The sequence below is a fragment of the Lycorma delicatula genome, chromosome 8, assembly GCF_047948215.1.
Source record: "Lycorma delicatula isolate Av1 chromosome 8, ASM4794821v1, whole genome shotgun sequence".
NCBI lineage: Eukaryota > Metazoa > Arthropoda > Insecta > Hemiptera > Fulgoridae > Lycorma > Lycorma delicatula.
The window spans coordinates 33,246,702-33,261,993 of NC_134462.1; the positions used below are offsets into that span (position 1 = coordinate 33,246,702).

At 27.7% G+C, this 15,292-nt stretch overlaps 1 protein-coding gene across 1 annotated transcript in view; it reads left to right on the forward strand.

Annotated features, from left to right (window-relative positions):
- The window catches only part of LOC142329101 (uncharacterized), a 490,682-nt gene that overhangs the window by 464,133 nt on the left and 11,257 nt on the right, over positions 1 to 15,292 (forward strand). Inside the window, exons 5-6 of the mRNA XM_075373436.1 lie at positions 11,164 to 11,351; positions 15,131 to 15,274. Coding sequence (XP_075229551.1) covers positions 11,164 to 11,351; positions 15,131 to 15,274 — 332 coding nt within the window. The remainder of the gene's footprint in view (positions 1 to 11,163; positions 11,352 to 15,130; positions 15,275 to 15,292) is intronic.

Here is a 15,292-nt window from a genome sequence, read left to right on the forward strand (position 1 = left end):
CGTGCCATCTCTTCAACTCTGTTGCCTGAGGAAAATAAAAGAAGGATTAAAAGTAACGTGTCTGAAAGCAGATGATTCATGATATTATTGGTTATACGATCACCTCTACTAGTTCACGCATTTTTCGACTGATCGACTTCACGTGAATTTTTTCTTATATTGTTTACGTTTTGTTAGTACTGTAATAAATGTTTATATATTCTAAGAAATACTAAATTGAGCCATTATGAACAGCAGGTAAGCATGTAAAAAGGAAAAGCCAGCATAAAGAAATCTGCTGAATTCCTACAATTTGAATTGTTTTTGGTGAAGTATGTACAAGGGACAAGATTTTTTTTTGCAAATTGCTGTTAGACATTTCCATTTTTTTTTTAGTGACCAGAATAATCGGTATAATTTCTAACTAGTTTTCTTATGAAAAAATATATTTTTTTTTTCATTTTCATATATTTATACTTTTTTAAAAAATATTTTTGTACAATTTTAAAAATACAGTTTTAATAAGTAAAATTTAAGTCACGATAGAAGTACCGATGGTATAACAAAAAATACCCTATGACTCAAACACAGTAGATGTTCATTCATTAATTGCTTATAATATTAAACGAATGACATCAATACATTCTTTTTGGGTTTTTCAGAAGAGGTGCGCAAACTATAGCTTATAAGAATTTGAAAATAATCCTGATTCATTACATTTCATCCGTTCTTACGTTTTCGTTACTTTTAATATTATTTTCAATTATATAAGATTTGTAGTGTTGTTCAAGTGTAGATATCATGCACAAAATTTGAAATATATCTTCTTAGAAGAATTATTCAACAGGTGGCTTTTTCATCTCGTTTCAGAAACACACATATTCAATATTTACTGCAATAACATCTAATATTTTGACGTGCTTCAGTAACATATAAATATTACGCAAAAATCTAAAATATAACATCAGTTAAACTACATCTTGTGATGTGTAGATATCATGCACAAAATTTGAAATATATCTTCTTAGAAGAATTATTCAACAGGTGGCTTTTTCATCTCGTTTCAGAAACACACATATTCAATATTTACTGCAATAACATCTAATATTTTGACGTGCTTCAGTAACATATAAATATTACGCAAAAATCTAAAATATAACATCAGTTAAACTACATCTTGTGATGTAACATTATGCTGGCTACATAATCGTATATATAACATGATGATTTAAAGAGACTCTAAAATACTCTACCAGAATTTATTATCATCTTTTTTCGTTATATTAATTAATATTTGTTTTTTTCTTTAAATAAAGAAAGAATTAAAGATACTACAGGCACTATAAAACTGTAGTCCTACCAGAAGCACTGTACAGAGTAAAATATCTGCATTTTTTTTCAGAACAAGAAATAGCAAAAGTAGAAAAAAAATTTATAGTCCAAAATATGAAGATGGAATTTACAAATTGAAAAGTGAAAAATAAATTTACAAATATACAGAAAAAATAGGGGACTTTAATCCGGAAAAGAAGTTTACAATTTTATGAATACTTATGCATAATAAACAACCAAAGATTGACAAAGCAAATATTTAATTCCTACATAAACAAAGCAGTCTTAAAATCCAACCGGTTTAAAGAAATAGAAACAGATCTAAAAACATTAAACATTTCTAAGGATCTGTATAAAGACAGAAATAAATTTAGAAAAATGATTCGAAATTCTAAGATTCCAGAGAGAAAAAAAGAAGGGTATAAACTTGAATAGATGGACGGAAGAAAGGCGATAACAGAAAAAAATGAAAATCTTTCGAGAAAAGAAAAAGAAGTCAAAACTATGTAAACGTGATCCGTAATGGTCGGAACAAAAAGAAAAAAAGAAAGAATAATCACGTACCTCGATTATAATGTGTTCACTGAACTGTATTTTATGAAAAGTTATTGGTAGCAAATAATTGTACTATCAAACTAATTATTACACAGAATTATTACCCATTCACTATTTATCGATTCATTCACGAAACCCATCAATATCACATTAAATTGAGAATGATTTAAAAAAATTATATATATATATATTTTAATTATTTTAATCTTCGATAATCGATTGATATAATAACCGAGTAATCCATGACGTGCCGTAACGTAAATAATAGCTCTTGCATAACTTTACATTTCTTCTTTTCATTTAATAACTTATCACTTTAATAATTATGGAATAAATAGAAAGGTAACGCGTGTACATCTTTAAAAAAATGAGGTGGTTCAATCAGTAGAAACTTTTTCTTGTTGGTAAAACATGAAGGTTTAAATATAGCTTTAGATTTTTATGAAATCTTAATATAATAAACGATACAGTTTTTCAAAATGGCTCCATTTGAATAAATATTTTAGTAATTATTACGTAATACATTTTACATATATCTTTGAAAAGAATTCAAGAAGAAAAAACTAAGGAAAAATATTTTTTTTTTTAATTTAGTTTGAAATATATGTTTTGAGATAAATTAACATAATTAAAAAAGGATTACCAATAAAATTATTTATTAAAAAAAATGCTTAGACTTTATAAACACGATATTCCTTCTGTTTGCATAAAATTTATTATTGATAAATTTAAGACAAAATTGAATATTAATGAATCTGTCAAATAAAATTTTTGGCTCATTCCTGAATCAGATAAAAATCATGGAAAACCTTAAGTTTCGCTTTCATTAACATATATTTCAGTTAAATAATATATTAAACTTTTTAAGAATACGCCACGACATATTAACACGACATATTTTTTTTAAATAAAAAAAATCTATCCAGCTGATTACTTGTTTTTTTATCTCAATATTTAATTAGAAACATTAAATTTACTTTGCTCTGATTTTAATTTTAAAACTAATTTATTCTAAATAACAAAATTATTCAAATTAAATAATTATCATAACATAAATAACAAGAATAAAGATCTATTCTTTTATTTTATACCTATTATAATTTTATATCAAAATAAACACCTTTTAAAAATTATTCTACTTTACATTTTTTTTTTTTAATTTAATTATTCCACCCAATATCATTTTAAAAATAAATTTAAAAAAAATACAAGACCTTGAATTCTTTTTTTTCACTTTTATAATTATTTTTTTTTTGTACTGAACATATTGGTTATTTTTTTGTGAGAATTCTTATAAAGTTTTTTTTTTCTCTTTCAGTGAAGCAAGATTGAAAAACTTTAATAAGATTCAACAATATCGTTGTATAAATTTGTTTTTCTTTTTTGTTACAAAGAGATTCTTTGCGTTTACGTCATGAATACCAACTAATCTCTTTGCCTTTATACTTTTATTTATTTGTACTTTACAATACATAATTTACCAATAGACTAGCGCACGTGTGTATATATATATATATATATATATATATATATATATGTGTGTGTGTGTGTGTTACATGTATATGATGTTGAAAATATAAAACACGCACCGATCACTAGAACGTAATCAATTATCGGGTTCCTATTGTACATAGTTGTGCTTTAACAATAGATAAAACGTCGAGAGAGCGGCCTGCCGTCACCAGCGTATTACTACTATTATTATTATTACTATATTACATTATAGCCACCCAAATGAGCTAATCCGTGACTGTATGTTAAGATGTGACTATCAATTATTGTTTATTGTCATTATTTTATTGTTATTAATACAGTTATTGTTTAAAAAGCATTGTAATATATTGATATATCATTAAAATAGTCGCATAGCATATTTATTATAAAATGATAGTTTTATTCTTTTCATATAAATTACAATTACCAGGTGTCCGTAAAAGAACTTCAGGGTTTCAAGAACGAATATAATTTTTATTCTGCGGCATACAATAGTTTATCATAATCTTGAAGCGACAACAGTTAAATTTTAATTTACACATTCTCCATCAGATAGCAGCTTCGACGGACTGTTGCACAGGTCAAGCTGTTATGAGTACGGACCTCAGTCGTCCCAGAAAAAGTACATTGCATGTACTGATTCGCAGAAACATGTCATTGATTGTTGTACAAAGAAATTATACGTGAGTCTATCGTAAAAATTCTTCGAGTGACAAAGGCATACTTGTGGCGTGTACATTTGTTACTCGTAGAAACTGGAAGGTTTTGAAAGGACACTAAGCAGATAAGCCTAAAACAAATGCCGAAAACACAGAAAGAATTTAACTAAATTAGAATAATTTCTAACTAAACTAGAACTTCAAGGAAAAAAATTATTATATAATACAGGAATACAGGCAATATAGAAAATCCTAGGACTAAATTAGGAGTTATTTCAACCTTTTTTTTTTAACGTTTTACAACCAAGTCTTATACGTTCAGTTGGTAGTGTTAGTGATTGACAAAATATTCCTAAAAGCAGCGTCCATGATGTTGTTAACAAGTGACTGAAATTTTCTACTTACAAACTGCAACTACTTCATGAGATTAACGATATACCACAAAAATTCAATTTGTAACAGCCATTTTTGGAGGCTTCATTTTTGCTGATGAAAACTACCTCCACCGCTTTCATTTTTTTAGCAAAGAAACATTTCATGTTCATGGAGTCGTGGATCGTCATAATTACATTGGATAGCCGAGTATGGGGCTCAAAAAAATCAACATAGATCTGTGGAATTGGTCTGCAAATGTCCAAAAATGATTGTCTCGTGTGATATCATGCCTAATCAAATCTGTGCGCCTTTTTTCGTGAGCATATCATTACGACCATGCAGGGGATACATAGTACTGAACAAGACACTTCTTTAAATTTAACTCCATCTGCCTGGATATTTATTATGCGCGCGCAATATATATATAAATTGGGTGTATTAATCCACGGGATCGTGAACATTTTAGTTTAAAAATATGTTTTACTGATTTTTATCTGGAAGAAAGTTACAACGAGACTACTAAAAAATTTCCTCAAGAAATTAAAAAAAAAAAAAAATAATAAAAACAACGAAATCAATGGATTTGGACTGTAAAGATTAAACAAACCACAACAAAAACTGGTCTTACAAGTCAATCGTTTCCCTTTTTTTTGAAGTTTAAAATAAACAAAATAAAAATTTTAATGATTAAATTTTGTCTACGCTCTTTAGAGCCATTTATGCTTTATTAAAATTTAAACCTATGTAATAATTGACCCCTAATCGTGTATTTTAATATCATAAATATAATATTAAAAATTTGGTAATTTTAAATCATCAGTTGAACGAGAATCAATTTTTTTTCATAAATAACTGTGAAAATCAATACTTATTTTAAGTAAAATTGAGCAAATTATTATTATCATTATTAAAAATATAATGATTTCCTATCGGTTTTGTTACATTATTAATTATGAGCTGTAAGTTTTTGCAACATTCATGAGGTATTTAGTTAGCCGCTTATTAACGCAAATTATATAGTTATTTATACTGAATGAGATTTTTTATTACATCATTTATTAGCCAATTAAGATACAGAATGTTGTAAATTGATGTTACATATTAAGATAGGAGAAAAAAAAACACCATTTATAAAACTGTTTTAGTTATGAAATAAATGAGTTAAATAGAAATTGGTGTAGTAAATGCAGGCATCAGTTAATGCATTAATGATGCTAGGCTTATTTTATAGGATAATTATTTTAAACCAGAAGAACTGTAGTTTTAAAACATCTTGCATCTGTTTAAGACTACAAGACGATGTAACAAAAAATAAAAATAGATAGATAGTCTGTCTACAACTTTTGATTCAAGATAGTCGCGTAAAATTATCATAAAGCAAATCAACCGAATGATTGACTTACACGCAATGAGGAAGTCGTTTCTTTTAAAGTAAACCTCATTTATTAAATCTCCCCTTACCATGGATGGGATTCCCTTTCTCCATTTATTTATTACTGTCGTATTTTTAAAATATTTTTTTTGTTATTTTTTCATTATATCTGTTTTAATTATAATTTTATTCGGTAAAAGCTGAACAACATCATCCATAACTGTTTTGTTAATATTTGTTAATATTCAAGTTTTCATATTATTTCTCAACTTTCAGTAAATTCTCTGTTTTCACAAATAATGTGTGACGTATACCAGTTTTAATACTACTCGTATAACAGAAACTAATTGACTTTTTATATAAAGCGATGCATTTTAGTCAGTAAATACCAACTGCTACTATAAATGCTATTAAGTATACTATTCATTATATTCTGGGCAATAATAAGACAAAATAGATTTACATAGAAAGCCTAAATTTTAATGTAATATAACATATTAGGACTAGTTTTACATACGCACCGGGTTGGTATAGTGGTGAACGCGTCTTCCCAAATCAGCTGATTTGGAAGTCGAGAGTTTCTCAGCGTTCAAGTCCTGGTAAAGGCAGTATTACTTTTATACGGATTTGAATACTAGATCGTGGATTGTTCTTAATTAAACACAGATCTCAGGAATAGTCGAACTCTCATTGTACAAGACTACACTTCATTTACACTCATACATATCACCCTCATTCATCCTATAAATAATACCTGAACGGTAGTTCCCGGAGGCTAAACTGGAAAAGAAAGAAGGACTAGTTTTACGTAAAGCGAAACCTCAAAACAGCATCTTAGTTTTGGAACAAAAAAATATGTTTTCTGATTTACGAGATTTCCTTATTTTGGAGAAATGTCTGATAAAAAACGTTTTATTATAAATTTGGTTAATGACATAGTTTGAATTATATTATATTTATCATTAAACTATATTCTGAAATTAAATAATAACATAATAAATTAGGTAATAGGCAAGTCATTATATCCATAAGTTATGGATAATGTAAAATACAGTATAGTAAATATAAGTTTAAATCGTTCGTTTCTCATTATTCCATATATCAACACAAACCATATTATTTAAGAATGATACGACAGTATTGATTGTAGAATTATGTAAGCATGCATGACTTTACTACCCGAGTCCAAGCTACAAGCAGTTTGAAAGGGATGGCCGAGATAAACAAATGTGTGACGTATACCAGTGTTAATACTACTCGTATAAGAGAAATTAATTGACTTTTTATATAAAGCGGTGCATTTTAGTCAGTATAGTTAATAGAAACTACTACTATAAATGCTACTAACTATACTATTTATCAAATTCTGGGCAATAATAAAGAAGTTTTAGACCAGGTTGCTATTTTTACCAAGTGTTAATATTTTACACAAAATTTAAAATTGTAATATATTTTTTTTTTGGTTCTAGTATTGAATAATATTTTTATGTTTTTTTATTTTCATTTAATTGTTATGATTTTTATTTTTTTAATTCTGTATTCGAGAAGGGATCTTTTACTCCCCTCTCGGACTTTATCGATGTTTTATTTAAATTTATTTACATTTTATTTATTTTTATTAAGTTTTAAATTTTATCTTGTTAAGTTTCCCACTGTGATATTAGTTGTACATTTTTTTAGTGATATTTGTTTTAAGTTTTTAGCGATATTTTATCTGTGTTATTAGTTGTAAGTTTCAGTTTTTTGTTGTGTTTTTTTTTTATATTTTGGTTTTTACCATAGTTTTAGGTTTTATGTGTTACAATTTTTGTTTGTTTTTTAGATTTAGACTTTCCGTTATCCGAGAAGAAGGCCTTTACACTCCTCTAAGACTTTATTATTTTCTATTTTATTTCTAGTTAAATTTTATTTTACTTCATATATTATCTTTACGTTTTTTTTTTTAATTCAAACTTTACGGCTGTGATATTAGTTTTAAATAGTTTTTAAGAGAAATATTAGTTGTAAATTTTTGTTTATTTTTTTAGTTTTTAAGCAGTTCATTTCTTTTATTCTATAAAATGTTATTCCAGGCAATGAATACGCGTTTTTCGTCCCTCCCTCCCAAAAAAAAACTACTATAAAAATAGTTTTATAAAACGCAGCCCGTTAGGGCTCGATTCGCTCGCCCTTCTCGTTTAACTCCACTGTTATATTATCCTCATACTTGTGAGAATAATATTGATAAACAACAATTAAAGCCTGCTGAATCTATAAAAAATATCCAAAAAAATTACAATGAAATTGTAAACTGTACGGTAACAGTCTCGCAGATATCATTTCTTCCGCTCAAAAAACAAAAATTTCTGTAATATAAATAAAACTGTTTTTAACAAAACGATACTGAATCAAAAAAGGTAAAACACTACATTTCTATTATCAAAATCTGTTAATAAAAAAATTTTCATTAAAAAAATACATATTAAATATATGGAATAGACAATAGCTACACAATAACAGATAATAAACAATGTTTAAGCGTTCCATATAATAAGCAAAAAAAATAAAAATTTCTTACAAAATTCTTACCGGCCCGATTTTATTTATTAAGCAACGAGTAATACATATCATATATCCAGGAGTAACCCAATTCTTATGATTATTCGTTGTTTAATAAATGAAATCGGGCCGGTAAGAATTTTGTAACAAATTTTTATTTTTTTTTTACTTATTATATAGAACGCTTACTTATATAGAACGCACATTGTTTATTATCTATTATTGTATATTTATTGTCTATTCCATATACTTAATATGTATTTTTTTAAAGAAAATTCTAAATTATTAACAGATTTTGATAATAGAAATGTAGTGTCTTAACTTTTTTGATATCATTATCGTTTTGTTAAAAACAGTTTTATTTATATTACAGAAATTTTTGTTTTTTGAGCGGAAGAAATGATATCTGCGAGACTTTAACCGTACGGTTTACAATTTCATTGTACATTTATTTTGATATCACTGCGTTTTGTTGGATTATTCTTCTTTTCTTTTTTTTTTGAATTGCTGATTATTCTATTATGGATTTATTATTAAAATTTATTGCTTTTCTAGAACAAACAAATTGAATATCATAGCCAGTTTTTTTGTTAATAGTCATATCATTTACTTCATACCATATTTTTCCTTTTTTAATACTTTACGAATCGAAAATTCGTGATGTAATACGCACTTATTACTTTCTAAGTATAACCCTCGATTTTTATCGTTAAATTCGATTTTACCAATCGAATTTATTTCTGTTTTATTTATTCCTTTTTTAATAAAACTAGTATAATATCTTGTAAACTAACACTTTTATTTTTTTTTTTAAAGGGAATTAAAAAAATTGTTTCATTTTCAGTACTTTCATTTACATTACAGCATTTACTATTAAGACAGGCTGTAGTATATTTTCTTTTAAATTTTATTATTTCAAGTACATTACCAAGTTTTTGTACGCTACCTAGTACTATCAAGTACTGTTATCTAGCGGCGCGATTCGTAAATATACATTTAAAAAAATGAATAAATACATAATCTAGTGCCGCGGTTCATCAAATGGGAAAAAAACGTTGTCTAACAAAATTCGAGGTATTATACGAAAGTATTCTTTATTACAAAGGAGATATCTCGGGATGAGAGCATCAACTTTTCTTTACGTTTTGGAGTTTCTTGAACACGATTCTGCAGTTATTATACACATATAAGAATTATATGTATGTATAAGACTTTTTCGTCCGCTCTAAATCTTTTCGTCTACCGGACGTAATGTTAACTGATTTTGACGAAATTCAGTGAGATGATATAGAAGTGAGATGATACAGTGAGAATAGAAGCCTATTGATTTTCAAGCGAATCGGTTCACAGGAACCAGAGTTAGAGCAAAAATAATATTACAAAAATTTTCAAGATTTTTAAAAACTTGCTTTATACTTTTTAGTCATACTTTAATCAAGTTATTATCATGCATTGCATGAGTTTAATTTGGATTTCAAAAGATAACATCGTTTATTGAAATTTATAAAATATCAAACTAATTTTCAGTCAAACATTTACTATAGAAAAGTAACAAAATAGTGAAGTTTTTGCATAGTAAAATTTTATAGCAAAGTTTTTATTTCATTTACTTAATTATAACAATTTTTGACAAAAGTTTTTATGAGTTTTTATTAGATTTCTCATTCGATCCATTTCTGATAATGCATCACTGTGGCAAGGTTAATAGTTCCTGTTACCCGACCATAGTAACTGTGTAAAATTTCATCAATAGGTAATGTCAGGAAGTATGATAAATTATTACACCTGCACCCTTAATTTACCCCCGTACGGGGGGATGTTTGCAAAGGTAATGGTGGAATATTATATAGTCATCGACCTTAGTAACTGCGCAAAATTTCATCAATTGGCAATGTTAAATTAAGGATGCAAGATTTGAGGACAAACATGAAATAAAAACATTGTGAGTTAAAGAAAAGCAAGTAAAAATGGGGTTTTTTAGTACATTTTCACCTTTCTTTCTTTCTATTCGGCGTAATTTTTAACCGATTTGATGAAACTTGCTAGGTTGATATAAACCTATTAAGAATAGAGCCTATTGATTTTCAAGCGTATCGATTCACAGAAACCAGAGTTAGAGCAAAAATTGGAAAATTAGAAAAATCCAGTTTTTGGTTACGTTTCCAAGGTTTTCATGTGTTTTTCTAGGTTTTCATGTAGTAATTTGAAGGATGATATGCTACAAACCTAAAATTTTATTTTTTTGTGAGCACCACCAGGTTGTGAGCTGGTTTCTCAATGGTCCCACAAAATCAAGTTTGTAACTCAAATCAGTTTTTTTGCTAGCACCGCCAGGTGCGAGTTAGTTTCTCTATAATTTTTTACTTTCGCAATAATCTAAAATATGATCTGGTGTGAAGGAAAGAGGTTGGTATCCAAAATATCAGTTTTGAAGTTTTAATCATTTTGAGTCAATTTGGGTCTTTTATTTTTTGTGAAAAGGCCCAAAATTATGAGTAACAGTATCAAAGTGGGTTGTTGGCAAGTAGCAGTGTTAAGTAATTAATGTATTCATAACTCAACAACTATGTGCAAACGAAAGAAAAAGAACATAAATATACAAGTATAATATATTTATTGGAACAATATACAATACCTCGTAACATTAGAATGCATGATACTAACATAACATGAAAAAAAAAAACACCGAAAAGAATATTATTTTCAAAAATCATTACAGCAGTGCAACATTCTTTGTTTCTTAACTAAAACCGGAAATCCGCCCGTTTGATTCACTTATTTTTAATTTTATACTTGTACGTATTACTTAACGTTTTAAAAATTTAAACATTAATTTTCATTTTTTTATTTCTTGATCAGGTTATTCAGCGAAGAGATGACCTTGGAGAACCACGTGAAAACTTTAACAGAGATTGGTCCGATTATAAGAACGGTTTTGGTGATCCGGCAAAAGAATTTTGGATGGGAAATGAAAATATTTATATGTTAACTAATAATGAAGATTATATGTTACGAATTGAACTTGAAGATTTTGAAGGGAATAAAAGGTAAGGTGAAACTAAATTACATGTTTATGTTCATTAAAAAAAAAAAAAAATTAATAAATGAAAATAATTTTCTTTAGTAATGTTTCCTTATGAAACTTAGAATTTAGTTAACTTTTTTACCCAAAGATATTTTGTCAAATAATATTGTTTTAGCGATATTCTCTGTTAATATGTCAGTACATGTAAACTTTAAGATCAACAAGCTTTATAAAAAAAAAATTATAAATGAAATTGTCGATCCCTGTGGCAAAGTGATAGCATCTCGGCCTTTCATCTAGGGGTCCCGGATTCGAATCTCGATAAGACATGGCATTTTTCATATGTTACAAATTTCCATATTTCTATGTATAAGGTTCTGTGATGATGTAATTCATCAAGCAAAAAATAAAAATATATCACGTAGTACTGTAGTAATATTTTTATTGGTACGAAATGTAACTGTTTCTATTTATAAATAAATAAATTATTTTAATGTCTTGAATATATCAATCAGCGAGTTTCATTCTAGTTTTAAGAATTTGGTAAGAAAGTTATCAATTCCTTTGTTCTAACTGAAAATGGTCTCACATTCACGTACTAAAGTTTCAGATATCGTTCTCATGTTTTAGAAGTAGTAAAAATTGGAATAAATGTCCCTTTACTCTTTGTATTAAAAAAACTCTAAATTCAAATTTTGAATTTAATTTTCAAAATTCAAGATTAGTTTTTAAATTAATCGTTTACATTTCATTGGTTGAATTGCAATAGACTTTTTATATAAAGCAATATCTGGATTTTTCCAGATCGGCTACTTTTTTAAATTGCAAACGACCATGTTTACTTGACAATTGAAATTTTATTTTCATAGTTTGATTATGAAAATTTCAAGGTCAGAATTATTAAAATCAGGATTAATTATATTTTAATAATCTAATAATTATAAACTTTCTAAGTTTAATCTTTCGTAAATTTCAAAATATATATATGCAATATTTTCATCTGGATAAACTTTTCAAAAATTAAATACTTTAAGAAAGTATTTCAACCTTAATTTAAATCCCTACTTTTTTTGATAACCTTGATTTAATTAGATTTTTGTTTTTCATTTTAATAATACTTTAAATACGTCTGATATTTTATATATAACGATTTTTCATAATACGAGAGTTGTCCAGAAAGTAACTTACATTTTTAAATAAAAAACCAACCAAATAAAAAAAAAAATTTATTATATACATTTATACGGGACAATCTTAAACAATTTTTCTACATAATCGCCATTTAAATTGACATACTCGTAACGATGCACAAGGTTTTCAATTTCTTCTCTGTAGAAATCTGCAGCCTTAAATTTTTGGCAACCATCTTGCACAAAACTTGTGATAACCAAGCTTCCCCGATAAAATTTTTTGCAGTAAACTTTGTGAAATTTGGGGGAAATGAAGCGAGAGTTTCGTAATCGTAACGCGGCGATTTTCACGAATTTTATCGTTGATTTTCATCGTCAGTTCATCAGTCACAAGGCTAGGCCGACCACTGCGATCCTCATCATGAACATTGGTGCGGCCATTTTTAAAGTGAATGCACCACTGCCTCACTCCACCTTCACTCGTTATTCTATCTCCGTACACCTCACAAAATTGCCGATGAGTTTCAATTGGTTTGAGGGTTTTTGCCAGTAAAAACCTAATCGTGAACGTACCTCAAAACTCGCGGAATTTTCTGTTGAAGCGCACATTTCAATAATTCATAACTAACAAAGTAGAAAAATCAGAGTCCACACGCTACGACAGCTTGATGCGTACTGAATGTAGAAACGTTTTGACGCCAAGATAACGGTTCTATCCCCACCCATCTTCACGCTAGGCACAAAAGTAAGTTACTTTTTGGACCACCCTCGTATTTTAGGTGTTGGGGAGAGCACCGACAGTGTTTCTCTCTGATAGTTCCCCGTTCTCTTTAATATTAGTACTTACTACTTTATTATAAATCAATTATGTACATTATAATTAAAATAATTTGAAGATATAAAAACGGGGTATAATTGAAGTATCTTTTATCAGTAATGATCGTTATCCTTAGAAATAAGTGTTTATGATACTGTTAATACGTATAGCAATATTTTCTTGGCATTCAAGAAATCTTGAACATTTTCTTGAAAGGTTAAACCTTTCATAATCAATTGCGATCAACAATACCATTTTTATTTAATTTTAACTCTTTTTATTTCCAAAATTTTTTTAGAACCAAATTTTTTTAGATTTAATACAAAATATCTGAAAGATTTTGATACGTATACACAACTGGTAGTACGAGTTTACTATAACAAATGATAAAAATAAATACAAAATTATTTTAAATACAAAATAAAAATTTATATTCAAACATTTCTTAAATTATACCATTTATCATGTAGTACCGATAACTGTGTTACTTTGCTGATGTAAACTTTATGATGCACGTTATTTGTAGTGCGGCATCGCGTGCCCTTTAATCGTGAATTTCATGCGGCGTTGTTTCATTGTATTAGACAGCAATGCACTGAGTAGAATTGCACATCGCATCATATTACACCGACGATGTTCTACGTCTCTAACCACTGTTCAGTGCTATTATTGATATTACGTATATTCCAGTTTGTTTATCGTTTGTGTTGGTAAATGGCAGAGTTAAGAGTGAAAGTGAAGATTCACTCTGGATGTAAGCATATATAATTATGTACTCTTAGTAGGTACTGTAAGTGTACTACATGACGACACAACCTTGACTGCAACTTTACTGTAACAAGAGCTTAACTAGAAATAACTCGGTGTATCTCAAGTTAGCTTTATTGCATTTTATTATATGTCAGTTATTCTTTGTTTATTACTTTTCTGTAAAATTTCAAACGGGTGATCTTTAACCATAAAAAACCTAACCTTACTCTCTTTTCGTTTTCCTTACAGCTATATTATCCAGTTTTACCGTAATTTCGCGTTGAATAATTTTTTTAAATATCCAATTGTGGTTGAGACCTAATAAAAATATTAAAAATACGAGAAGTTTTAAAAACAAAAATATTAACCTACTTATGTAATGTATGTATTATTAAGTCCAATAACCGGAATAGTTGTAGGTTACCTGTTACGATTTGTAATCTCACCTGAAAACGAAGCGGTCATTTTCAAAAATAATAAGTATCCCATGACAGGATTATTCAGAAAAGTGAAAAGTAAAATGTTTTCTCATTTCCTTCTTCACCGATCCACATATATTATAACATATCAGTGTTAATAAACAGTTTAGCAATTGATGTGCTAGTAAATTGTTCAGCAATTTGGTATGTTGATGTGTAGCGCATCATTAAGCGCTACACAAAAACCTAAACAGTGGTAGTATTCAGCACTACGACTGACACCTTTGTCCTTTTTATTATAGGATTTTAAAAATTACGTGTAATCTTTTTTTTATTCTCAGTATAGTCGTATAGTATAAACTATAATACCTATACAACATTCCTGATTAAGTGAAAATTGGTTTAAATATTACAAAATGGAGGATATATAGAATATTAATATAATGATGAGTGAAATTTTAAACAGTTTTGAATAATATGTAACTTCTCTTGTAATTGTAACAGATTTTTATTATGAAATACTTGTATAGCTGTTTTAAATCGGATTATTCTTTTTGAAACATACACACTTATGTATATGCTATATACCTTGACTATGTATGTATGTATGACTATGCATGTGAAAAAAAAACAATTGTGTATATGTGTGTAAAAAAAATTTTTTTATGAAAATACTTTTTTTCAGATATGCACAGTATTCTCATTTCAAGATATATTCTGAGAGTGAATATTATAAATTGGAAATTGATGGATACGAAGGTAATGCAGGAGATTCGCTCAACGACCCATGGTATGGCAGCAACAACAGCCCCTTCTCTACATACAATAGGTCAGTAATTTAAAAAAA